Source organism: Equus caballus, chromosome 21, assembly GCF_041296265.1.
Source record: "Equus caballus isolate H_3958 breed thoroughbred chromosome 21, TB-T2T, whole genome shotgun sequence".
In the NCBI taxonomy this organism is placed as follows: Eukaryota; Metazoa; Chordata; class Mammalia; order Perissodactyla; family Equidae; genus Equus; species Equus caballus.
Genome location: NC_091704.1, coordinates 23,404,936 through 23,431,432, shown reverse-complemented (window position 1 = coordinate 23,431,432; position 26,497 = coordinate 23,404,936). Strand labels below are relative to the sequence as shown.

The 26,497-nt window shown below is 38.5% G+C and overlaps 1 protein-coding gene across 2 annotated transcripts in view; it reads left to right on the top strand.

Moving 5' to 3' along the window:
* The window catches only part of RGS7BP (regulator of G protein signaling 7 binding protein), a 104,740-nt gene that overhangs the window by 53,619 nt on the left and 24,624 nt on the right, over positions 1-26,497 (top strand). The window contains exons 1-2 of one of the 2 annotated variants that reach the window (XM_070246208.1): positions 7,639-7,982; positions 13,974-14,104. In XM_070246208.1, the coding sequence (XP_070102309.1) occupies positions 7,792-7,982; positions 13,974-14,104 (322 nt within the window). In that variant the 5' untranslated portion in view covers positions 7,639-7,791. Of the gene's footprint in view, positions 1-7,638; positions 7,983-13,973; positions 14,105-26,497 lie in introns of those variants that run through there. The other variant, XM_023625615.2, reaches the window with a different exon arrangement.

Genomic DNA, 26,497 nt, shown 5'->3' with positions numbered 1-26,497 from the left:
TACTTGATACTTCAAATTGTTCTCCAATGATTGTATCAATTGACCTTTCCATTGGTGCCTTGCTCTAGCTCCTCTTAAGCACTTGGTATTTTCAGACTTTTATTTTTCTGATCTAATGGATATGAAATGATGTATCTTACTGATTTAAATTTGCATATCCTTGATTACTAATGAAGCTGAGTATTTTTTTCCTGTAATTATTATCCTTTCATATTTCCTCTTCAGTGAGTTTCCTGTTTTTCCCCCTATTACCATGTTGAAATTATTTAAAATGGGAAAATGTTTATCATAAAGTGATGTTAAAAAAAAACACAAAATTGGCCTACAATAATTTTAACTGAGTAAAAATAAATATCCAGATGGTCAAAATTTGGAAAATTTGTCACAAAAGTTAACATAGATACATTAAGATGTGGGATTTGGGGGTAATTTACTTTTCATCGGAAAATGATTTAATGTTGTCGTAATACTGTTATCTTATTTTCAAAGAGCCAACAAGTATAATATTGCTTGATGTTTGGGAAAATTGCCCTACAACTTCTTACTCTGTTTTCTAAGTCTTCCTCTTGGCTCCATGTAGACTGAGTGATTATTTTTCTTTATGCCTGCTATTATTTTTACTTGACATTATTCCTTTCTGGTAGAACACTGTGTGCTTGACCTAAAAAAAAATCTGTGTGTGAGAGTGTGTGTGTGTGTAAAAGCTAGGATAGAGTGCTGAGAGAAGAAAAACATTTCAAGATTTGTATCTTTAATTAGATGACATGTTTAAATTGCAATGGAAACTGCCTTTCGTAACTCATGGTAGAGGGAAATGAATTTGTGTATATCACTCGGAGATATCATGTGTTCATATTTGCAAATGTAACTTAAGCACACACTAGTCTAAGTAGTCAACTTGGAAAAGGAATGACATTCTCTAAAAAGTTGAACTCTACTGTTTAAAAAAACAAAAGCAGAAACAAGACAGAGAGAAATGGTAGTGTAAAAATCAAATATAAATTAATTCCTGCCCCTTAAATCCTTGGGAAGGAATGGGCTCTATTCTAAGTTTCACTGCAGCATCAGCAGCCGGCATGTGTAACCTTCCACTAGTGAAATGTAGTTAAGTTCCCACACACACCCATTGGTCCTTTCCCTCTGTCTTGTCAACCAGGCTTCTTTCTATTAATTTTTCATTTCCTGCCTGGATCAACTTTTCCAATTTCCCTGTTACATGCTGCTGGATGATGTTTCCCACCCTTGGTACAAGCAATCTTTGCAGCAGGTCCAGAGAGCATAACCAGGATTTTTACCTTTAACAAAATCAGACAGGAGTTGTCTTTATACATTTTCGCTGAGGCTGTGGGCCCCAGTTGATGCTGCAGCCTCACATCTTTCAAGTGATTTTTGTCAGCTGTAGGCATGTTGGGTATCTGTTGCGGATCTCTGGAATTTCAGTAGTGTGAGCCGGAATGTTCATTCTCTGTCCTTCCCACTTGCTTCCAAACTAGCATCCCAGTGAATGATTTGTTCAGAGCAGGGCGCAGAGAGCCTCTGAGTTTATCGTTCTTGCCCTTGCCTGGAACAGTGTCACTTTCCAGTTGTCTCACCATTTGTGGCCCTTTGTTAGCTCTTATACTAATTTGTAAAGTAGGTGTTGCATTTCCTTTGATTTGCAATAAGATGTCAGTTCATATTAAGAGTGTTGCAATGTGAGTTCAAGGACAGGAAATGAAAGAAGGCCAAAATGAAGAAAAACTTTTAAAACAAGATGTTTTTAAAATTAGGGTAAAACCTTGCCCAGTAAAACCTGGAGTGCAAACCAAATGGGATTTGCAACTTGAATGCACACCCTCCAGGAGGCCTTTCAGAAGAATCTGCCAAGCAATGCTTGGCTTCTTGGGGATGCTTGTCATGCAGGATGCCATATCACTGTGGTCCTAGAGCCTCCCATGGTCTTCCATCTGCTTAACTTTGAGCTAAGGTGTGGGTTTGGATCTACTTAGTACATTTTCCCTAATGTGTATGCTGAATGTCATCTGAAAACATTTTTCTCCTCAAGTGCCTGGAATGTGCTTGGATGTTTACTGAAGTTACTCTTTCGCTTAATGGAATTAGCTCTGTGGCCGTGTGTCATGATTTGGAGGCTGCTTTAAATATAAGCCTCACCGCCGGCATACCAACATTATTGCTTCTTTCCTTTGGATGCTAGATGCCTTCCCTAAGGGGTATGGCTGTAATAGGCTAACCCATTGCTTCTCAAAGTGCAGTTCCTGGATCAGCTGGGAGCTTATTAGAAATCAAACGATCAGGCCCCAGCCCAGACCCACTGAACTAGAAACTCTAGGGATTGAGCCCAGCATTCATTGTGGTTTAACAAGCCTTTCAGCTGATTCTAATGCACGTTAAAGTTTGAGAACCTCCCATCTGAGCCCATGGGCTTCAAAGTGATGTGTGCAAGGTGATCTGAAAAAAATTATAACTTTATATTTTATAGTCTCCTTTTCTCATATCTTTTTGTACATTTTTAATATATCAAATATGTTAGTGTCATTATATATGTATAATTTGTCAACAAACACATTGCATATTAAAAGCACATGTTTGATTTTTTTTTTTTTGAGGAAGATTAGCCCTTAGCTAACTACTGCCAATCCTCCTCTTTTTGCTGAAGAAGACTGGCTCTGAGCTAACATCTGTGCCCATCTTCCTCTACTTTATATGTGGGATGCCTACCACAGTATGGCCTGACAAGCGGTGCCATGTCTACACCAAGGATCCGAACCAGCAAACCCTGGGCCGCCAAGAAGCGGAACGTGCGAACTTAACCGCTGCACCACCAGACCAGCCCCCTGATTTTTTTATGGATAGAGATGCATGACATACGAAGTTTGAAGACTACTTGTCTAAGTATAACATTTAAAAACTCTTAAATCCAACTGAGCCATTAGCCGCCAACAATGTCTAATATTTACATTAATATATTTATCTCACTGCTCACTTCTAAAATGCTTTGGAAATAATTTACAGTGTTTGTTTCTTACCTTGTGCAGAGAACTCTCACATTCCCAGTAAAGTGGTAAAAAGAGACCTCTGCATTGCATCCTAGACCCTTTGGCAGAAGAGAGAATAATGATGACCCATGAACAGCATCAATGTCACCTTCCCACTTCCCCCTCAGTGCATTCATTTTTGTGCATGCAGAAAAGGGCACAGACAGCTAGAAACAGGATTTTATACTCAATCATTACCATGCCCTTTTCCCATTCTTATTGCTCTGCTTAGATGGAGGGATCCCTGTGGGGTGAGGGTATACCCTGTTCTCATTGGCAGTTTTCCCCGCTCCCCCACATACGCCAGCTTGCACTAGCTGACATGCCTCCTGTGTTACACACTTACACTCCCTTTGTGTTATGCATTTCCCTGAGCTGGGCAGAAAGTATTGTGTGCTTTCTATAAATGGAGGAACCAAGAGTAGGGCTGACTTTTAAGCCATGATAATTTAGGGGTTCAACAAAGAAAAAGTAGAGTAAAATTAGTTCGCTCCTAGCACAATATTTTGCAGAAAGTATGCTTTCAGTAACTGTGCACGGGATGAATGAATAAAGATATCAATATAGTTCAGTTCCTGAGCACTCAGTTCTGATAATATTACATAGCAGTTAAAAGCATAAATATAGGTTTGAGTCTTATCACTCCGTCTACTATTTGTGTGACTTGAGCAAGTTTCATAACCTCTCCTAAGCCTCATTTCCTTCAGTCTGTAAACTGAGGATAAGGCTAGTAACTACGTCATAGACTCATTGTGAGAATTAAATGAGATGTAAGTGCTTAGAGTGGTATCTGGCACATAGTAAACTGCCAGTAAACATTAGTTGCATTGTATTTTGTTAATGCTGAATCGAATGCCAGGAAATAATAGAGCATATTTCTGCCCTCAAGTCCTTTGTCGGTGAAGTTCGTGAGCCTTTTTTTTCCTAGCTAAGGGTTATGATCTTACATAATTTATGCCATTTTGAAAATCAAAAGTAATGCTTCTATTGGAGAGATGGACTAAACATTTGTTAATCACCGTCTCCTCCTGCCTATGTGTCTGTCTGCCTGAAGAGCTATTTCTGTTCTTGAGCTAACTTTTGGCAGAGGAGCAGTCTTTTCATTCTGTTTCACCTAATGGTACATTATACTTCATCATTAAGAATGAAAGAAAAAATTGTATGTACATCTCCATGGTGGAGCCATTTAGTTGAAAACTCGATGGCAGGAAAATGATACCACATCAAGGAAGGAATAAAAGGCTGAAAATTTTCTATCACTCTTCAGAAAAATTAATTTGTCTTAGAGGAGTCTTTACAGTATGTTATCATCAAATAAAAACACTATGGGATAATAATGAGAGTTTCCATGAACTCTTAAAAAAGGACTCCAGAAAAAGGAAAACTTTCCTTTTGTATTTCCAAAATTCATCCTTTGTGAATAGCAAGAAATTAATAAATATTATTCGAATTAATAATTAGGTTGGAAGAAAGCCTATAATAGAGATGTAAGGATGTCTACACATAATGTGCAGAATTGCCTCCTTGCAACACTTCCCCGTCATTTGTGCTTGTTATGACCATATATTATTTCACTTAAATCTTTTCAATAATGCTGTGAAGTAGGTCTTACTATCTTCATTCAATATTTGAGGCTCTGAGAGGTTAAGAAATTTGCCCAAGATCACGCAGTTAAAAGTAATGAAATCAAGATATAAACCCAGAACTCTGACTCCAGACCGCTTATGCTTCATGTAGAGGCTGGAAAGTGGCCTATTTTTTTCCTTCTCTGAGAAAACGTGAACTACTGCAGTAAGGTGGGCTCTTCCTCCTGAAGACAGACCACCGTTGCTTTCCTTCTCTTGACTCTGAAATTACCAGCCTTGCCTCTTTGAGGAGTCTGCGTGTATCACATGGACTCACATACATGGTGAGCCTTGAATGTTCAGTTTGATTCGTTTCAAGAAACACGGATTGAGAGCCTTCAGTGAGCCAGGCAATATGCTAGGTGCTTGGCAAACAGAAACAACGGATAAAACTTCCTGCTCTTGAGGATATTAATCTGGAAGGAAATATACAAAAATGTTAATAATAGATACTTCTGGTCTTAGTATGTCATCTTTTCCTCTTTTTACTTATCTGCATGCATTTCTGTTAATATGGTAATATTACTTTTATATAATAGTTTAAAGAAAAAAAGAGGGCTGCAAGAAAAGAAACTCTTAAGAAAACGATCTCTAATGGTGACATAGAGCAGATGAAGGCAGAACCAGCACTGTAACCCCAGCCCTCTGGCTCCTCACATCATATAGGCACTATTTTTTTACGCCAGCTTGGGGTAACTGTTTAATTGAGAACCTACTATGTACCAGACAATCTATTAAATGTTGGAGGTTATAAAGATAAATAAGATAAACTTTCTGCCTCAAGGAATTTATAATCCAGTGAAAAAACTCATGGTGGAATATGATCTTTTCCATAAATTGATACTCGCCTCTTCTGTTTACATAAAGCTTTTGCCTTTTTGTAGAAAATAGCTCTTACATCTGTCTAGAAATGCACATTTCCATATTGGCATGAAGTGTTATCTTTTGAGAGTTATGCAAAAAATACAAATTATCATTGTGTGCCAATGGAAAGAAAGAATTTCTAACACCGCAGAATCCTATTAGATATAACACTTAAAGAACCTCTAGTGTTGGGTAGGAGTCTGAAGTTGAAAAAGTAGACTGCAAAATGCTTAAAAAGTTCTAACTCTTCTCTAAATCCTTCACATAAACTAAAGAATGAACCAGAGAGCTAAATCGGCAGTGCTGAAGCTCTGCAGGAGAGTAGAAGCTACATGTATTTGCTATTGTTATTAATATGATAAATAGATGACATCTTCCTACCCTATTTCTAAACCACCCCAAAGAGCCTTTCTGGTTTAATATCTTTGTCAGTCTAAAAAATAGAATTTCAAGCCTGTGTGGGCCATACTTTGGACTCTCATGGTCCTTTGTCATCCCTTGGACTATCTCTAGAGATAAATAGTCTCTCATATGTAAGAGGAAGCCATTGGCCTTGGCAGCCACAATGGATTTGACGACTAGTTACTCTATAACTATACAACAGATATGTCATAATTAATTATTAAAGTGTTGATCAACATTTTGTGCTGTTACAGTTCAATGAGATGCAAGAATTTCTCTTTTTATCAAAAACTCTCTTTTGGATTAATTTAGTTAAATTTGGTCAGCACGGTTATCTCAGGTTGTTTGAAAGCCGTGTCATTGTTTCAGCAGTAGTGTGAAGGCTATAGCTTTAGTTAAAGAGAAATACAGCATCACCTAACTTAGTAACATAATTAAGAATGAAGGGCTAAATACCATTTAGATAAACCAACAGTTTAATATATTGAGCCCTAAAATCCCAGTGATAAGAGCAGGAAATAACTACGTGCTGTAATTAATGACCTAGACTTTGAATATGATGAAAATTAATGAGTTGAATTCTTTCCCTTGTAACACATGAAAGTTGAATGATAATTGACCTATGAAGATCCTTGGTATCAAGTACAAATAGTAAGCATCAGAGGTTGAAAAATCTTGATTTTCAATGCAAAAAAATATTCTCCAGACTAAACAGAAACAGATATATGCTTATTTAATTTAAATATAAATATATACACACACACATATATATATATATCTTTTAAAATAAACTGATCCTAACTGTGGTCACTGGGAAAGGGCTGCGTTCTAGCCATATAACCCATGGTGCTGATTGTCATCCCAGCAGAGATTCAAGAATCTAAGACTCAGACTCCATCAGCCGCAGGCCTCTCTCTGCTATAAGAGTCACAGCAACTGGTAGACCAGGACCGAAAGAGCTGTTTGCAGACCCCGTAGAACTCCCAAGAAAAGACCATAAAGAGAAAAACATTGAGAGAATCAGAGGGAAAAATGGAAACACGAAGAGACTCTCAAGCCAAAAAAAGGATGGGAGGAGAAAGGAGGGAGGGGGGAAAGAGGCCAGGATAGAATAAGAAAGATATTTTATTTGGGAGAATGAAGAAATATTGCCTTGTAAGGGTTAGTTTTCTCCTGGTCAATAAGCATGAGTTTCAAGAATCAAGAAAAAGAAGTCATGATGTGCAGCCCATTAACAACTTCAACCTCTAATGCCCTGAGAAATGCCCAGAGAGCCCCTTCAGATTCGCCACAAAAGTCACCACCTAGTCCCAACTCTCACCAGTAATGCCTTAACCAGGCATTATCTTATCTTAATTTCAAGATAAATAAAAGACGATTTTCAATTCAATAGTAGTATTTTTAATCTTACTTCGTCGTAAGTAACTTAATGTTAGCAAACTGATGGCTATTGATTTTTAAGTGTTTAAATCTGTTAAAATACAATTTTTACTCTTTAAATGGAAAAATATAAATAAGGTGCTTGGTAGTGCTACCCATTATTTGTCAACTCTCCCAACTGGGTCATGGGGAAATGTCAAAGTTGCTGCCAGAGAGCAAACTGAAAGTAACAGGGAGATGAAGACCAGAATATGGCTTTAAATCATAAAAAGTGCTCCCCCTCTGAGCCCCATTGCTTTGCATAAAGGTACCCAAAGTCACCACCAAAAGCTAATCCAGTTGCTAATCCAGTTGAAACTTCAGGTTTCACTCTGCTGTTAAAGTCAAGTTTCATTTTTGACTCAACCGGAGCAGCTCCAGGGCAGAGTTTGATTCCGACTCGTGTTCAGTGGTGAGGAAGTCACTGAGCCATATGTTCCCACCAAATGACACACTGTGAAGTGAGGGGAATTATTGCAATTACTTCATCAGAGGCTCCTGGGGGAACCAAACTTGCTGTGAGTCTCTGTGAAGAAAATACAGGAGGTTTCCACCTAAAACACAAGTTTCAGAAAAACTCACTGGAGGAAGATGACGAAAAAAATGGAGACGATAGAGAAACTCAACTATTCTATCTGTAGGTACCTTGAAAAGTATCTTGTTTCTGTTTCTTCTGATTAACTGGGCTTCTGTTTTTATTGCAGTGCTTATTTTGGTATAAAAAAGTGTAGTCATTTAGTAGGTACCTGGCATATGTTCTGTATTTTTGAGCTTGGATAGACCCTGTAATTACCTTTAAGAATTTGAAACCTAAAATAGTATCTTGATCACACAGGCACACAAACAGACGCACACACACATATACAAACACAAACACACATTTGTGCCCTCCGTGTCCTCTGGCTATCTATTGATTCTGTAAACTCATGGGGCCACCTTGGGAAGTCTCCTTCACAGACACCATATGTAGGCTGGACTCTGAAGCTACCACTGAATTTGGCTCAGAATTAGGGTATATCCTTGTAAATGGAATTCATCTGAAAGGAAACCACTAGGGTTATTTGAAGAGATATTCTGGAGATCGTGATCCTTGGGTAAGTCATTTAATTCCTTTCCTCCCTAACTATTTGCTCTGAAAAATAAAGCAGTGGATATCATCCCCTTCCCTCATCTCATTTGGCTTCCTGAATCTTTCCTTGCCATTTGGCTTAATAGCCAACAACGGAATTAATTGTGAAAAGAGAAACTGGGATATATTTGCTGCCACAGGAGTTCTGGTTTCCATCTCTGCTAGCTGACAAACCCCAAGTGTTTATCTGTCATCACTAAAGTCTGTGAAATGCTGAGTGGTTGTTAACAGGGTCACACCTTCTTTTCTCAGACTAATGGCATGTTTATTTACCCAAAGGCCATATTTGGGAGCTGTAAGAAAATAAAGAATGTATAGAATAGCAGATAATTTTTTTAAATTAAAAAAAAATGTTTTATTGTGGTCAAAATAGCTTATAACATAGTGAGATTTCAGTTGTACATTATTGTTTGTCATACACCATATAAGTGTGCCCCTTCACCCCTTGTGCCCAGCCCCCACCGCCCTTCCCCTGGTAACCACTAATTTATTCTCTTTGTCCATAAGTTTGTTGATATTTCACATATGAGTGAAATCATATGGTGTTTGTCTTTCTCTGTCTGGCTTATTTTGCTTAACATGATGCCCTCAAGGTTCATCCATGTGGTTGCAAATGGGACAATTTCACAGTTTTTGTGTGGCTGAGTAGTATCCCATTGTATATATGTACCACATTAGCAGATAATTTTTAAAACTACAGGCTATATGCAAGCATAAGGCTAAGTAAGCGCAACGTTGATGTCTTAAGATTGATTGCAGCCAACTTCTAACAATCCTTCACAGTTTTTGCTTGTTTTCCCCGCATAATCTCATTTGATCCTTGCAACAACCTTGAGATCCTTCCGTCATCGTGAATAGGCGTTATCCCTGTTTCACAGCTGAGGAAACTGAGTCCCGGGGAAATTAAAGTGGTTTTTCTGAGATCACAATTCTCAGCAAAGTCTCTATTTAGAGCTAAGTTTTCTGAGTCCAGAACTCACTTTTTTTATTATGTCTTGCTGCCTTCAACTAAGTATATAAACCATCACCATTAGGGACAGACTTTCAAAACAACACACATTTTGAGGGTTTTTAAAAAGCCATTAGCAGCTTCACAGAACACCAAACTTGGCAAAACGGGGCAAAGAGCAGACAGATGCGGGCCAAGGCATTTTGTAACTAAAATCCCCAGTGTGTTAACTTCTGAACTTGACCTTACTAGTCATAAATCTGCTCAGTTGTTTTGTTCAATTTATGTCATGTAATTATTTGGGGAAATGTAAATGCTTGGGCAATAAGGAAATACTCATCACTTAGATTCTATAGTTATCATTTTATTATGGTTGCTTTACCACGTATCTACCTATCTGTCCATCCCTCTCTCCAACCAGCAACCCATCTTATTTTTCTGAAGTTGCAGACAGTAGTAAATTTTACCCCTAAACAGTTCAGTACACATATCATTTACTAGGGTTCCATGTTTGCTTATGGTTCTTTTTTTTTTAAAGTAAAATTTGCCTATAATCAATGCACAAATCTTAAGTGTACCATTCAATAAGTTTTACCAAATGTATACACCCATGTAACTCAACCCTCTAGATATAGAGTATTACCCTCACCCCAGAACGTATCCTTCCCTCATGGCCCTTGCCAGTCAATTCCCTCTCCACCTGTTCTAATAATTTGTCACTATTGATTAGTTTTATCTGTTCTAAACAGGTACTCTTCTGTGTAAGGATTTTCTCACTCAGCATCATGTTTTTGAGATTCATCCATGGTGTTTTGTGTACCAGAAGTTTACTCCTCTTAATTGTTGAGTATTATTGTATTGTAGGAATATACTAGTTTCTTTATCCGCCTTCCTCTTGACAGACTCCTGGCCTGCTTCCAGTTTTGGGTTACTCTAAATAGAACTACTCTGAACACTCTTACAGAGATCTTTTTGTGAATATGTTTTCATTTATCTTGGGTAAATACCTAGAACTGGAATTGCTGGGTCATAGGTTAGGTGTATGTTTAGTTTTGTAAGAAACTTCCAGAACTGTTTTCAAAGGAATTGTACCCTTAAACCACCACCACCCGCCTCCCCACCCCCCCTCCCCGCCGCAGCCAACAATGTGTGAGAATTTCTGTTGCTGCACATCATCGTCAACATTTGGTGTTGTCAGTCTTTTTAATTTTAGCCGTTCTGATGGTTGTTCAGTGTATCACTTTTTGAATTGCAAAATCAGAATATCCACAATAGAGAGCATTTCCATTATCAAGGGGCAACTTAGGCAATGTCTGTATTCATGTACCCCTAGGACTAACCAGTTTGGATTTCTTAAGTCATATGATTAACATATTAAATCCTAATTCTCATCCTTAAAGAGTTGATTGAAAGACTCATAATTTGGTGCTTATTTTAAATGTTTTTGAATTCTGCTTGAGGTCTAAATTGCTGAACTATTGTTAAAGTTAATTTTTAGGGTGTTTTTCTATTAATACCAAGACTTTCAAATTAATCAAAATGATCAGGTTAGTCCTTGACTTAAGCTCAATAGAAAAATAATCACAACTTAGTCACTAACTCAAAGTTTCTTTGACTGAATTGAATGAGCATCACCTCAGGGGCAGCTCTCCTAGACTAAACTTTGATTACAAAGAGCGAATCATTTTAGGAGAAGCATAAATAAATAACTCCAGGTTAAGTTGCTTCCAGTTCCTGGAGGAAGTCCACAGGCCTAATTTCATTTTAATGTAAATGTTTCCTTGGGCTTTATAATTTATCCCTGAGAAGTCTCAAGCTTTTAAATTGCCGTTTTCTTGGCTTCTCCTTCCTTCTCCGTGCTCTGACTCTTGCTCATTTGTTATGAAAGTAATCTAAATGCTCTTAATGCTTCTCAAAAATGTATTTCGGTCCACTGCTTATAACGTTAGACATATTATAACTCATTTGACAATTTGTCTTTTAATGAACTTTTGGTAATCAGTAGCAGAAATATAGCTTAGAGCTCTAAAATGGGAGAAATGAACTGTACAAGTCCTGAGGCCAGTGTAACCTGGTTAAGGCAGTGTGAAACACTAACATAAAAGATATCCTAACTTTCTGACTGCTCTTTAACTAGTTCCTTTCTTTCTCTATACTTCAACTTTCCAAGATATTAAAGGATAATCAGCCAGTATATGTGTGAATTTTTTAACCAGAAAATTTATAATGCAACTTTATCATCAATTAATTTTTGTTTAGGGGATTGCATTTCTGATGGCATCGATTCAGTTCCTTCCCATAACATTTAGGAAAGGAGAAATGGTTCCACAGTTTCTTGAACCTCCATTGGTTACAGAGGCGTTAAGGAGATGGCATCCAAGGAAATGTTATGAATTAGGCATTTTAATCTCTATTCTCACTTGCCTTTTTACAGAAGCACTTAATACATTGCTTTATCTCCTTCTGTCTAGCTATAAAATAATAAACAAAATATACTGTCTCTTAAGATATGTTAATATGGTAGTCATTTCTTTAAGTTACATAAAATGTCATCTATATATGAAGTTTGCATATTTTTGGAACTAAGCCATTAGGCACATATTTTGTACTTCTGAAAATAAGAATACTCCATGGCTTGGAATGCTACTGTACTGGCTAATTGTCCCACTCATCAAATGTACAATTCACCAGCAGATTTATGATAGGGTGTTTTTTAAATCTGCATATGAGCCACCAGGGCCAGTGTTATGCATAGGTGAAAATAGGCAGCTATGATTGGGATGATGGAGCAGCACAGAAAGGACCTGGCTGCCTTAAAATCTTTTCCCGCTTGCCTGCCTTTGGGGTAAGACACTATCTTCAAATTATTCTATCAAAAGCAATGTATTAGCAGCTAATACACCAGGATCAGTTTTTATTACACGGACCATTGATGCCCATTATTCCTTCAGAGTCCACCAGGGCCATGAGGGGTAGGACACAGTCAGAGACATTTTGAAAGGCTGACAATGATGTGAAATGATGAGTCTTTGTGTGTGTGTGTGTGTGTGGTGGAGGGGGTGTGGAGGAACTCCAGGTAGCAGGAGGACAGCCCGAAGGTGGAAGGCACTTGTGGGAGGAAGCTCTGAAAGGAAATCTGGGACTTTTGCCAAGGATAGACATGCTTCCAATGTTGGCCTAGGGCTGGACCCATGAGACGCAATGAGAAAGTGATGTAGAATTTTATTTTTCAGATGAAGCCACATTTTGCTTGTAAGCTCTTTTAAGGCATTTTGTTCTATCTGACACAGGAAAGACAGGATGCCTGTGCAGGTAACACTGGTACTGAGGCAAAGAATCTTGCATTTTCCTGTGTTGTGTAAGCCACACAGTTAGACCAACTCTGGCTCATCTACTAAATAAGTATTGAAAATGAAAACTATCAGGGTAAAGGGCTGTGTAAATATAAATTCTTTTTACTGTGATTTCAAAACTTAAATAAAAATGAAGCCACCATTTTTTTTTCCTGATAATTACTCCTGACATTTTGCCACTGACCCACTTTACAAAGGAATCAAATCCAAAGGCTGCATTATCTAATAAGATTTCACTGCATTTTAAATGCGTGGGGATAGAAGTAAAGATAGCACATTAGGACAGTTGACAGAGTTCACGTTTATGCTTCTTCCATTTCTAATCTATCTCTAAACATCATCTCTTTTATTTAGCTTGCTTTATTCAACACAGGCTATTTTAGTTGCATATAAAAGAAAGAGTCTTGTCACAACTAACTCCTTTCTTCTTAATCAAAAGATAAAAGTGATCACTTCGTGTTTCATCATATTCACATTTATATATTTTATCATAGTTAATAGATAAAGGCTCAGGGACTTCAGTACAAATTATAGAACATAAGTTCAGTGTTTATTTAGCTTTAGATTGTTAAGCATAATTATTAGAATTTTATTACTTTTCTCTTCATAAAATTTTTATTTTTTCATTAAAAACGTTTGGCCTTTGATAAATTAACCATAGCAAACAATAAAGGGATATCCTTTAGACTGAGACAAAAGACCTTGATAAAGATGATTTGTATCAAGCCATTTGTATCAAATGACTCTCTAATCATATTATTCCAGGGCCTTAATATTAAAGAGCTATCTTATAACTAATAATTGAAGAGCTCTTCGCTAGTTTCTCTAAAAATAAGAGTTTTTAATCTCTTCTTGCAGGCTAAGATATTTTTATAGTTTAAATATATTTTGGAAATTTGTTCCAACACTTAAATTGAAAATGTCTGATATTTTCAATTACTTAAAACATTTATGATCTTAAGCTCCCAGAAGAAATCTGCTGCTGAAGGGGAAAAAAATTAAGAGCTGTTAGTCAGAAAGACACTTATGTAAGAACTGTGACTTTGGTCACTGGTTTGAAAGGAGAAAGTCCTATTTTTTAGACTCCAGGCTTTGAGGAATCTTTATCGAGCATTTTCCCATCTCGGAGCTGAGACAAATGACTGATGAGTGAAATCTTGAGAATGTTCACAGCTTTTCTCTTTCATTCTGTTGCAGCCCCGAAGATGGTGAGATTCATCCAGAAATCTGCAGGCTTTACATCCAGCTGCAGTGCTGCTTAGAAATGTACGCCACAGAGATGCTAAAATCCATATGTCTGCTGGGATCTCTTCAGTTTCATCGAAAAGGTACCTACACTTAATATGTTGCCATAAACACTGAGGATGTTAAACAAAGACCCGTCTTTTGCAAAGGCCTCTTGGCACTGTATGTCTATCTACACACAATTAAAATGGATGTCAACGTTCAGGAAATGTGTGATATAAATTAATAAGTCTATATCAATACTATCTAAGTGCGTGAGAACACTGATCACCTTAAACAGAAATTGTCATAGAAACAGTTCTCAAATTTCTTATTTTACCACTTGTGAAGATGACTTTGGTTAGACTCAGCATAGGCAGCAAAAATATATAATGATCTTATGAGGGCAGTAAATGCTATGCAAGATTGCTGCTATTTCCGTAAATGAATTAGGTTGCAAGAAGACAGATTCAATATTGTATCCCAAAGATTTAAAAATAGGGAAAACTCAGCAAACAATAGGGAGGCATATTAGTAATAGAAAATCTCATTACCTGGCTTAAACTATATATAAAGGGGATATATTGGCTCAAATGACTGAAGCCTCCAGACGTGGCAGTGGCTTCTGCATGGTTTGCTCAGAGTTCTAAGTTCTATTCTGAGTGATGCTGTGCCTTCTCCTGGGTATTGGCTTTACTCAGGCTGTCTTCCCCCATGTTAGCAAACTGATTGCAGCAGTTCCAGTCATCACATCTGCACCCCACAGGATCCATAAGAAGAGAGAACTTCTCCCCACTATAGAGTAGCAAATGTCCTGAGCTTCATTCTGATTGACCCAGGTCAGATCATTGGTCTACACTTGAACCAATCACTGTAGCCACATGGGTGGAGTTATACTGACAATTAAGGCTCATTTCTGGAACTAGGAGAGGAGTGGCTGTTATGTGATGAGAGAGGGTGAAATGGAATGTATGCTGGGGAGGAAGTCAAAAGTTTTCATTACTGGAGGATTCAACCTATATTTTTCCTAATTCATCAAACAATAATTTATTGGGACCCTTCTAAATGCAAACACTTTGTGCTTGAGCTCAGGAGAATAGGGGGGTACATAGAAGGTAATACTTGCCTATGACTTAAATTCAGAAATAGAAAAGTTCAGTAAACTCTGTAATAGTCAGGGAAAATCTTGTAGAAAGGGTGAGACTTGAGCTGGGTTGTGAAGATGGGGTTTAGGTAGGGAAGAAAAAAAGATTTCAGGTGAAGAAATAGTTAAAATAGAGATTTGCAATCAAATGAGCCTGCAATTTGGGGGGAACTAAATGATATGATAAAGTACTTGTAAAAACCAAATCTAGTGTACACACATATGTGTGCACACAACAGGACTAAAAACAAGATTATGCCACGCTGCTCCAAAGAGAGAATATTTGATATACAAATATTATTTATTTTTCCTTTTGCCTTCTAAAGGCTGAACTTTCAAGAATTTCCATCTTTACTTCTGTTGTTAATACAAGTGAACATGTTTGGAGAGATTAGCTCCTTGACAGTCCTGATGCCTCATCAGAAGATTGAATACTCAGACATGTTGATGACATCCAAACAGGTTGTTGTTGGCTTGGTGTCTTTACTTGTCCTCTCTCTCTCTCTCTTTCTCTCTCTGTGTCTCTCTCTCTGTCTCTCTCTCTCTCTCCCCCCTCCCCACACACACACACACACTCATGTGCATTCACACGTAAACACACATACAGAGTAGTGTTTTCGTTCTTTTTAATCATGGTTGGATAGTTGGATAGACTGGGTACAGGTAGTTTTTCCCCAGGTCTGCATTGGCTACACCTGCAGTATTTCGTGCCCATTTGCCACTGGAATCTGCCTTGTTGATGACATGCCCTTAACACCCCAAGACCTCCACCCCCACTCTCACTCAAACTCCTTGGTTTGCTGCCTGGTCTCTTGCCATCCACTCCTAATTTTTGCCTTTTCACACGTGACTTTTGGAAGGTATATTCCTCTCTGCTAGCTCTTTGTTTAAAAGTAGAAGCGATTCCCTCATCCAGATTCCTTCCTCTCGTATTTGGTCTTGAGCACACAAAGCAAAACCACATCACCTCTTAACTGATCAGCTCATTTGCTCTTCACTGCTTCCTGTCTTCATTGTCAGTCTCTGATCTGCTTCCTTCCTTACCTCTTCTTTAAAAAATGATAAACCCCTGCATCTTGCTCTAGTGCTTAACCTATGTACAACTCTAAAGAGAATATACCTGATAGCGTCTTTGATTTGTCAAGTCTCCACTTGGATTTCTATTTTATTCTTCTAAAATCATTATTACTTAAAGTTTAGTCCTTAGAAGATCTGCTTCAAAATTATTCAGGATGCTGGATAAATAGGTAGATTCCTCGATCCTCTCCAGGATCTACTGAATCGGAATCTCTGGGGCACACCAGCTGATTCTGATGCACAATGAAGATTGAAAACTGTTGCTCTACCCTTTGAAACAAAAACAAATCACCCCACCATATGAATAAAAATTAAAACTTCCAAGCCTTTACCTTGCCATTGTCCACTCATCTAAGGACATGCTTCCAACTATGCTGCATGCTTTCTTCTTTATCCCCTAAGCCCAGGAAAAGCAAATACAAAAGTGGTAAGTACCTCTGATGAGCATGAGCTCTGTGATGGCTCACACAGCATGTTTTCTTCGTGAACCCTTGATATGACCATTGAAATAAGATTGTGGTTCTCAAAGTGTAGTCTGAACGAGCAGCATCAACATCAGCATCATTTGTTAGAAATGCAAATTCTCGGGCCCTACCCCAGAACTTCTGAGTTAGAAACTCCTTTAAGTTTACTTCTTTTGCTGCTGGAAAAAGTTAAAAGAACAGTTTATTTGGGCACTTCTTCAACTGAATATATTTGTAACCTTCTGATCACCATCTGTAGTCAGCAAACCATATATCTCTCCTTTTTTTTGAAATGTGTGTATACCATCCACTCCTGGCAAGCCTCTTCTTTTTCCAGAATGCAAGTCCAAGAGCTAATTGTCTTATGGATTGTACCTTTGTCTGGGTACCAGTACAGTTAAGGCAATGAGGAGTAGACTTCCTTATTAATGAGAAATTCTCAAATGAGGAGTAAAGAAAATAGTAATATTTAGGGTTAAAAAACTACATTGAAGATGGAAATAAGTGACTAGCAGTAGGCAGCAAGGAAAATGTCATTAAACCAGAAAAAATAAAGCACTAGAAAACATATGCATTAAAATATATAGTTGACAAATTTCCTGGAAATTTCTGGAATGCCAAATAAAATACCAGCTCTTGGGAGAGGTATAGTTCCATTTGAAAAATCATTTTTAGTTTTCCTAGTCCTATATTTGTATTATATTTATTTTTTATTTCTTTGTTCTCTCCATTAATCATTACATCTAAGGGATTAACGTTTAATTATTGTTTTGGACTCCTGGCTTGTTTGTACCATTTGCTAGTTTATATTCCCATCATCAGGATAGCATAGAAGATGTCAGCTGATGTCACTAGATTTTGTTCTTTCTGTCTTTGGTATCATTGGAAACTAGAGAGTAACCTGTCTGTGTCCAGAAGCCTCCAGCTAATACACGATAAGTATGTGAAACCTGCTGCTGATGATCTGGGAGGCCCTGGCTGAAAAGAGTAGATGTACTCGGCTCCAGTGACCGTGGACTGCCAGAAATCAGTCAAGGAAAAAATATGTCCACAGACCCAGAACAAGAGTATTAAACTTTAAGAGAAGAGTTGGGCAAATTAAGAGATGTAACATGTATCTTGTCCTGGAAACATGGGATCCCTACTCATAAAAGTAGACTGAGAGGAGTCAGCAAGCCTGAGAAACCTTCCTGCAGTATTGCAGTGGAAGGCAAACAAATGCCTCGTCTTTATGAAGACAAGACACGGGGGAAGGGTGGGGAGGAAGGTTCTGCTAATATGACATCCTCAGGGACTGAGTCAGGATGTGCGATTAGGGAAAAATATGCATAGACTCTGAATGAGCAATGGAGTGGAAACTGAAGTGTAGGTGATTCCAAATTTCAAGCAAGGTGATAGAAGTGGCAGGGAGAAGTATGGATGAAGAAATCAGTCCCCTTTCTCCAAGATAGAAAGATAGATAGATAGATGGATAGATAGATACAGCTATAGATATATTAAAATCATGTCTTAGCAAAAAGAGCATTTATCCACTAGAAAAAGTCTGTCTACCAAGATTTAAGATGCCAGGTAATATACTCTTTGTCCAAACAGTGGTGTCTCTGGTGTGGCCTTGGGCTAGGAAAGGGGCCTGTCTAAAGCCCTTCCTAAGTCCCCCTTCCTTCAAGAAATCAAACAGTCCTCAGAGTCTCTGGGGAAGAGTGACTCCCATTCTAGTCTGTAACACTTGAAATCTCTTTCTGCTTAGAATCTCTTTCTGGTATGTTTCTTTTAATGCTATGATAAAAACACATATTTTGATAACTTTTAAGTGTTTCTTCTCCCTCCCTGTGTTACAAGTTGGCCATTCCCCTCTTCTTTACTATTTCTTTTCCATCAAGAAAAACAAAGGACTTGTAATTGAGTCATTAAGTTTGGCTTATATGAGAGTCTCTGGTCAATTTTTCATTGAGATTAGATACCGAAACCAAATTGTTTCACAGTTATCTGTACTTTGAATTTATTCTTATTTCTAATCACCTCCCTGGCTGCCACAAGAAGTCCAGCAAGTATTGTATATCACATTTAGTTTTACTATTGTATTGAGTAGTTATGAGTTTAGTCTAGAGAAAAAGGACACACATGGTCACTGCAGGAGTGAAGAGAATGGTCTCTTTCTGGGAAAAATAAGCCTCAAATCATTTTGAAGCTCCTGCAGTGAGCTGGAATTTAGTAATGAAGATTGTCCTTCTGTCCCAATTAAGCAAATTATAAATATCCTAGTCCTTAACAATATCTTTGGTGGATCTTCATGCTTTTTCAATCACCATGCTTCTGAATTTTTACTGTCTCATAAATCCGATTGGTACAATCTACTTGGAAATCTTTTATACTTTACAAGATAATGCTATTGCCAAAGAAATAAAAAAAAGGACTAAAATGATTTTCTTTTTTTATGGCCAACAAAGTTAGAGTAAATTACGGTAATGTGAGGTAAATCCATATTTCATAAAGTCTATTGGGTTGTACCATGCAGAGTGTGGTTCTGAAAAACTGTGTTTGTTTCAAGAAGACGACAGGTGGGAATACTTTTAGTCATTTTGTAGTTTCATATTTTAGCACTTGAAGTTGTAAATTGGACCATTACTTGACAAAGTCTAATTTCTATGTTTATAATGAAAAATAGTTGTTCTCACTTCTTCATAGGTACTTAGGTAGGAAAATCTTTTCCCATAACTGAGTCCATGTATCACATTTACCATTAATACCTGTTTCTTGCCACCAGAGGAAATGAGATTGCCCGTTTCCTTCACTCCTTTGGCAGAAAGTGGAGCCAGGTCTCTAAGGAAATTGGATGATTCTGCTATTTCGACCGTGGGTTTCCTCTATCTCACATTCTCTCCCCATTCAACCAGTTTGGGCAGCATTCCCCTTCTGAAAGGAGCAGAGATGATAGAACACTGCAGTGCAGCACCCCTTCATGTGTGAGCTTGCTCTTCCCATCTTTCTTCTTGACTCATCTTGTTCTGTCAGTGACCCTCTCTGATTCTGCTCTACCTCTCTGCCATAGCTTACAGCAAAATTGTCCCCAGGTCATATGAGGGTATGCCATCCTCCCTTCCTCCGCCTAAGATAAGACAGGTTCTTCCTCTGAAGTGTGCCATCATGATATATACAGAGACAAAAATATACAGAGGAAATATAATCACAAAAGGGAAAGAATAGAGAAATGTTAGTTGAAAGATCTTAATTCAAAATCTAGTGGGAGCCGAGAGCTCAAGATGCTCTAATGAGAAATTAATGAACCACCATCCAGCAAAATACAGGATGAACTCAAGACAAAGAATAGAATATGAGCAATAAAGACTCCAGTGTGTTCAGCGTCATATTAAGAAATGTAAAGGAAGTGACCCACACCAATAAAAGAAACGAGCAACATAAAGACAGAAATAGAATATAGCCAAAAGTAAAGACCTTATTTTCCAATGTAATGAGGCAGTTGATACTAAAATAGAACAGCAGATTAGAAGAAATGAAGCAGAATAAATCTTAAAATAGACTATGATTCAAATTCTGAGTGGAAACATGCATTCATTCTTTGAAGAAATATTTATTGAGCACCTATCATATGTAAGGCACTGGTCTAGGGGCTGGGAGTCTGCAATGGCCAAGGCTGAAGAGATCCCTGTTCTTGTAGAGTATATAGTCTGGCACAGAAAAGTAGTTATTATTTTTGTTTGTTTGTTTTTTGAGGAAGATTAGCCCTGAGCTAACATCAGCTGCCCATCCTCTTTTTGCTGAGGAAGGCTGGCCCTGAGCTAACATCCATGCCCATCTTCTTCTACTTTATACAAGGACACCTACCACAGCATGGCTTGACAAGTGGTGCCATGTCCGCACCCAGGATCTGAACGGGCAAACCCCGGGCCGCTGAAGCGGAACATGCGCACTTAACCACTGTGCCACCGGACGACCCCGAGAAGTAGTATTTTTAAAAAATCAAATGTTCTAAAAACCCCCAATACTAAATGCAATGTCAATGATTAAAATAGAATGGGTGATGTAAAAGAAAGTGATTGGGTGGCCACTTTAGAAAGGGTGGTCAAAATTCTCTGAGGAGATAGCATTTAATCTGAGATTTGAATGACAAGAGGAAACAACCTCATAAACGCTGGTATCTAATGCAAAGGACTCAAGAACAAATTTAAACTGTTTGAAGAATATAAACATAACCAACTTCTGGAGTCTAAGGGTAATCTACAACCATCTATTATTCTATCCTCATGTCTTCATATACCAAACTGTTAGTAGGACACCATATTCATAACCTTTTGTCAAAGTAGATGTCAGCTGAAGAGTAGATAGCAATGATAATAGCTTCCATGGGTTGTATACCTTCCATTTGCGAGCTGCTTTATACGTGTTACTTCATTTTATCCTCAAGTATTATTTCCCCCATTTTACAGATGAAGAACCTGAGGCTGAAAGAGGTAACTTGCCCAAGGTCACATGGTACATTGCTCCCACTGCAAAGTTTGTGATTGTTCCACTAAGCTTCATTGGGCAAGAGAACATATCAAATGGAGAAATGAAGAATAATAGCACAATTGGCTGAATTTTAGCCACAGAGTTGATTTATTTAATGATTAGTGAGCATATTTCAAAATACCATGTTTAATGGTTACAATCCATTGTATATTTAATTTCTTACCAAAATAACGCTAAGTTCAGAGAGTTGCTTTTAAGATGAGAGGGAAAGTTAATTCCATAGATCATTTAATGATTTATAAAATATTTTACTTTGGGTAAAAAAGTTTAATTCTAAGAAATGATTATATTTAGTAAAGTAAAATAAAATAAAACGCAGCATTTGTGTGATCCAAAGGGAGCATGATTTAGCCATAGATACCCATTATGAGAAGGTTGGAATTAATTAATTATACAGTAAATACATCTTATACGTTATTCTGCCCTACTTTAGAGCCTGGAAATGGAGCAGCCTCATAGGGACCTCCTCCAAAGGCATCTCCCATCATCTGTTCTTCTCCGATGCTGCAAGGGGGCCCCATGCTTCTGCTTTCTTGCATAGCTATGTGGAACCACCAGGATGGCTGCTTTCGGGGAGCAGCGATGGGACTACAATGCTATAAGAAGCACAGAGAAGGATGTAGGGCAGTGGGGGAGGGGGATACTTCCACATCTTTTCTGAACTGGAAAATGTTTATTTCCCAGTGTCTGGGCAAGAATGGAGCTCTGTGTATGGAATAATTATTATTTTCCACTATGCATTTTATAGCACTGTGAATAACATCTTACCACAGTGTAGAAAAGCATTGGAAACTATTTTTTAATATAGGTAAACAACTGAATTAATATAACTTATTTCTATTTAAATTACATGCTTTATAAAAACATGAAAGAGTAAAAGTGGGTTACTTAATAAGCAGCCAAGTTTCCACAGTCCTTTTCACAGTGCATGGAGTTAAAAAGCACCTACCAGCTATGAAAATGCGCAAGAGTGAGAACAACTATTTGGATAAGCTCCCATCCATCTCACGTAAGCCATGTTCATTTGTTGTTCACAGTCAGTATGAAAACTGCCCTGAAATCCTTCCCTGTGCATAGCATCAGAGAAGATAATGTGTCAGAAGTCCAAAGGACATAGGAAATTTGCCCTGCCCTCAAGGAAATGATAGTGCAATGATATATTGTTAGCTCAGAGAAGATTGGTTGGTTTTGTTTCCATTCCGGGGGAAATTTACGCAAATGGAGAAAATTGACTTTGCTGGATGGTAGAGGCCAAACTCTGGGCCTCCAAAGGGACACTGTCTATGACAACACTTCCTGCTGTCACTGGTAGGCTGAAGACAGGGAGGAAAGCAAGAAAGAATGGACGGAGAAAATATGAATAGAGGGGAATGAGAATGGGAGAAATAAGAGATCAGGAGATGAAAAGAGGTCTCTAGAGTGGAGTGTGATAAAAGACCCCCATCCTAAATAAATGATCCCAGCCCAGTCTCCCAGGGCCAGTGCCTAGGGCTTCTGAGGCTGAGGTGCTCTGTGGGACTCTGGAGGCTGCCCTAGAATCAGATGTTTTTGTTCCTCCTAAACAACTGACCTTTTCTCACGAATATAAGAATAGCCAGCCTTCTAATCTGGTATGTGCTTCATGGGTGTTTTCCCTTAACTTTTCCTAAAACATTCCATTATTATATTATCCATAAACAGGCTAAAAATACATAGAAATCCCCAAGGAGCTGAAGGCAAAAGCTTTGCAAGGCACTGAGGAAAGTGGCCAACGTTGGGATGTCCTAGTTCTGCACAGCGAAAAAGCCAGCACAGTGTGATTTCAAGGTGCTCTAAAGACTCTCCTTCTCCCCTACCTCCATCCTCTCCCCAAGCAAATATTTGTTCACTGAGGCCTGAAATTGATTTTTCAGGGGACAGGGTTTTTCATTTCATAATAAGAAATGGTTTTAAATGCATATTCACTCTCTTGGGTGAAGTGAAACATTGTCTTGAAGTTACCATTTGGAAGCAGGTTGATCCCTTTCCTGAGAGCCCACCTGATGGTAGAGAACAGGTGCTCCATTCTAAGGACAACTGGTCAAAGGAGGGAAGCTGAGGATGAACTCAAATTGGCCACTGTCCAGATTTGTCCTCTGCTGACTCCTTAATGTGGCTGAGAAAAATATCTATGAACTGACCCTGCTAACCTCTCCAGCCTTATCTCTCACCAGCAACCCCCAGCTCACTGCCCTCTGTGTCCTGCCCTGCCACACGCAAGGCATCTTTAACTACTTTGAGGGATCTGAACTTGCAAGTTCTTTCCAGTTGCTTCCTCTGCCTGGAATATATTACTCACCCTATCACACCCCATGCCCATCCCTTTCGCCTGGCCCACCCCTGCCCTTTCTTTGAGTCATAGCTTAGACAGGACTTCCTGCAGGAAGCTTTTCGTTGCCCTCCAAGGCTGGGCTGATGCCCACGCAATGTGTCCCCCAAGCATTTCGATGATGGCATTGATTATGGCACATGTTCCATTGAGGTGTAGCTGCTTGGTTTCTGATCTGTTGTCTCCTCTAGAGTTGATCCTTGAGTGTTTACCATTGTACCCCAGCATTAGCACAGTGCCTGGGAGCAGAGTAAAGTTTCAACTAATAATTATTGAACAAGTGAATGAATTGCTTTCATTCTGCATCTGTTGTCAAAAAAGGAGGAGCGTAATTGGAGGAAAAGCTTGTCCAGAGATGTTGAACTGAACTCATGCATATATTTTCCCTCCTACTGAAAATCCATTGAAATGAGAGAAAAAGATATAATGAAAAGAATAAATCCATATTAATTTTTATATTTATCAGGCTAGGGTAGCTATTGCATGATACAACACCAAATCTCAATGGATTAGAACAATAGGAATTCATTATTCACCCAAGTCATAGTCCAATGCCAGAGCTGAGATGGGGTAGGCAGTGTTGTTCTTTCCATTCCCTACATCCCATCCAGTGGTCAGCGAGAAAAGAAAGCATGAGGATCCTGTGGGAGGATGTTCAGGAGCCAGTCTGGAAGAGGCATACACCACTCTTGCTCAGAAGCCATTGGCCATCACTCTGTCACATGCCCCTCCTAATTATAAAAGGAAAAGAAAATAGGAGTTGGCAAACACAGTCTTCCATGCCCCTGAGAAACAAGGAAAGATGACTTCAATAAACTAGAAATTTTGAGGAATTTCTCAAAGCTAGAAAGCAATTTGGATTGGATTGGTGGATATAAATGAATAGAGGAAACCATAGCTGAGAAGAAACTTGAGAAAAAACAAAAGAAATTCATGCAGGAGAAAATTGCTACAAAAATGAAATCAATTTCAGAGCTACTTCAAACTTGGAGTCAACAAATACAAATAACAGAAAAGATTTCTGGAACTGTTGTCAAGGAAATTAATGTTGAAATTGCATTCAGAAAAGCTGGACTGCCCAACACTGAGCAACAGAGACCATCATTGCTTGCCCCAGGAGGATGCCCGGTGTGTGTCAGGACTGGGCAGCAAAGCAGAGCAGAGTATAAGTAATTCTGAGCCTCCATAAGGACAGCTACAAAAGAAAAAGAAAGCGAGCACGATTCCAGTTTTTTTTCTCAGACTAAATTGCTCAGCATATCTCATTGGAGTAGGAATTCTAAATAAGAAATGCAGAGCAGGCATGAGGCCCCAAAAAACAAGGAGAGTGCCCAGGTAACTCATCACTGGAGATGGGAAGCTCTTGGAAGACAAGCTTTAGACACACATTGTCCAGCCACACATCCTGCTTCTCTACAAACACCAGAAGGACACTGTAACAAGAATGATAGGCAAACAAAAATTCTCAAATACAAATCTGAATAGACATCCAGAAGTGATCAGATTTTTAAGAAAAACCAACACCCTGAAAGGGAGATAAACACAACAAACAAACAATTCATACTTGAAGAACTGGAAACAGATGAAGAATTTAAAGTAGTTGTAATCAATATTCTCAGAGAGATTTATGAATCTGTCATACCCATAAAACAATAATTGTCTGAAATGAAAAGGAAGTAATCAGGGTTTTTGGAAATAAAAATGTTATCAATGAAAAACTCAACATATGGGTTACTTTGTGTTGGGAGACAATTCTCCATTGGTCCTTGCGTTTCTGCACATCTTGCAAAATGAGGCACTGACTGCCCTTTGTTTTATACTATCTTTTCAGGATGTTTATTCAGCAAATGCCTTGGAAAATAGAGACAGTGTCTTCCTCTAAAGCAAGGCATGCTTACTGTTCAGTATATACGATTCAGTATAAAGTATCAGCATAAACATTCAGAAAATGTTTCCCTCTGGAGCAAAGGGCAGACATGCTTCTAAGAGACTCAGGATCCCCAAGCCCAGGGTTTCTCTCCTGTCACACAGCGCTCTATGTATGCAGATGTGATCTGGCCCTTTTTATGCCTTCCTGTGGGAATCAGGACCCAAGAAACCAACACAAATGTGATACTCTGGCTACTGCTATTCTATGAGAAATAGACTGTCTTTGTCTCTGACCCAGTAGTCTCATGTTTTCTTCCAGTATCCATGAAACTGTGGCAAGCTAACTCACGAGTAGAGTAAAATCTCAGATCCTTCACAGTTCTTAACAATTACAATGGAAATACTGAGAGCCTAAAATAGTGAACTGAAAGATCAAGTCAAGGTATTCTTCTAGAATTTAGCCCCAAAAATATGAAGCCTGGGGGCCAGCCCAGTGGCACAGTGGTTAAATTCGCACGTTCTGCTTCAGTGGCCTGGGGTTCGCTGATTCGGATCCCAGGTGTGGACATGGGACCGCTTGGCAAAAGCCATGCTGGAGTAGGTGTCCATGTATAAAGTAGAGGAAGATGGACACGGATGTTAGCTCAGGGCCAGTCTTCCTCAGCAAAAAGAGGAGGATTGGCGGCAGATGTTAGTTCAGGGCTAATCTTCCTCAAAAAGAAAAAAAGAAGAAGTCTGGGGGATAGTTAAGAAACATGGATAATAGATCTAGAGACTCCAACATGAAATAGGAATTCTCTCCTGTTTCATAGAAGAGGGAGAATAAAGAGAAGCCGATAATGAAGAAAAATGGAAAAACCTTTACCAAACCTCAAGAAAAATCTTTAAATTGAAAGGCCATAACATCTCAATGAATCACTCCATAAATTACTTACTAATTACAAAGGGAAAAGCCTGCATCTACATTGGTAAAAGCTGTCCAAAACCACCTTAACCAAGCAATCAATAAGATTTAACTAATGTTATTAGTTATGGGACAAACTGACTCGTGTGCTTTCTGACATAATAC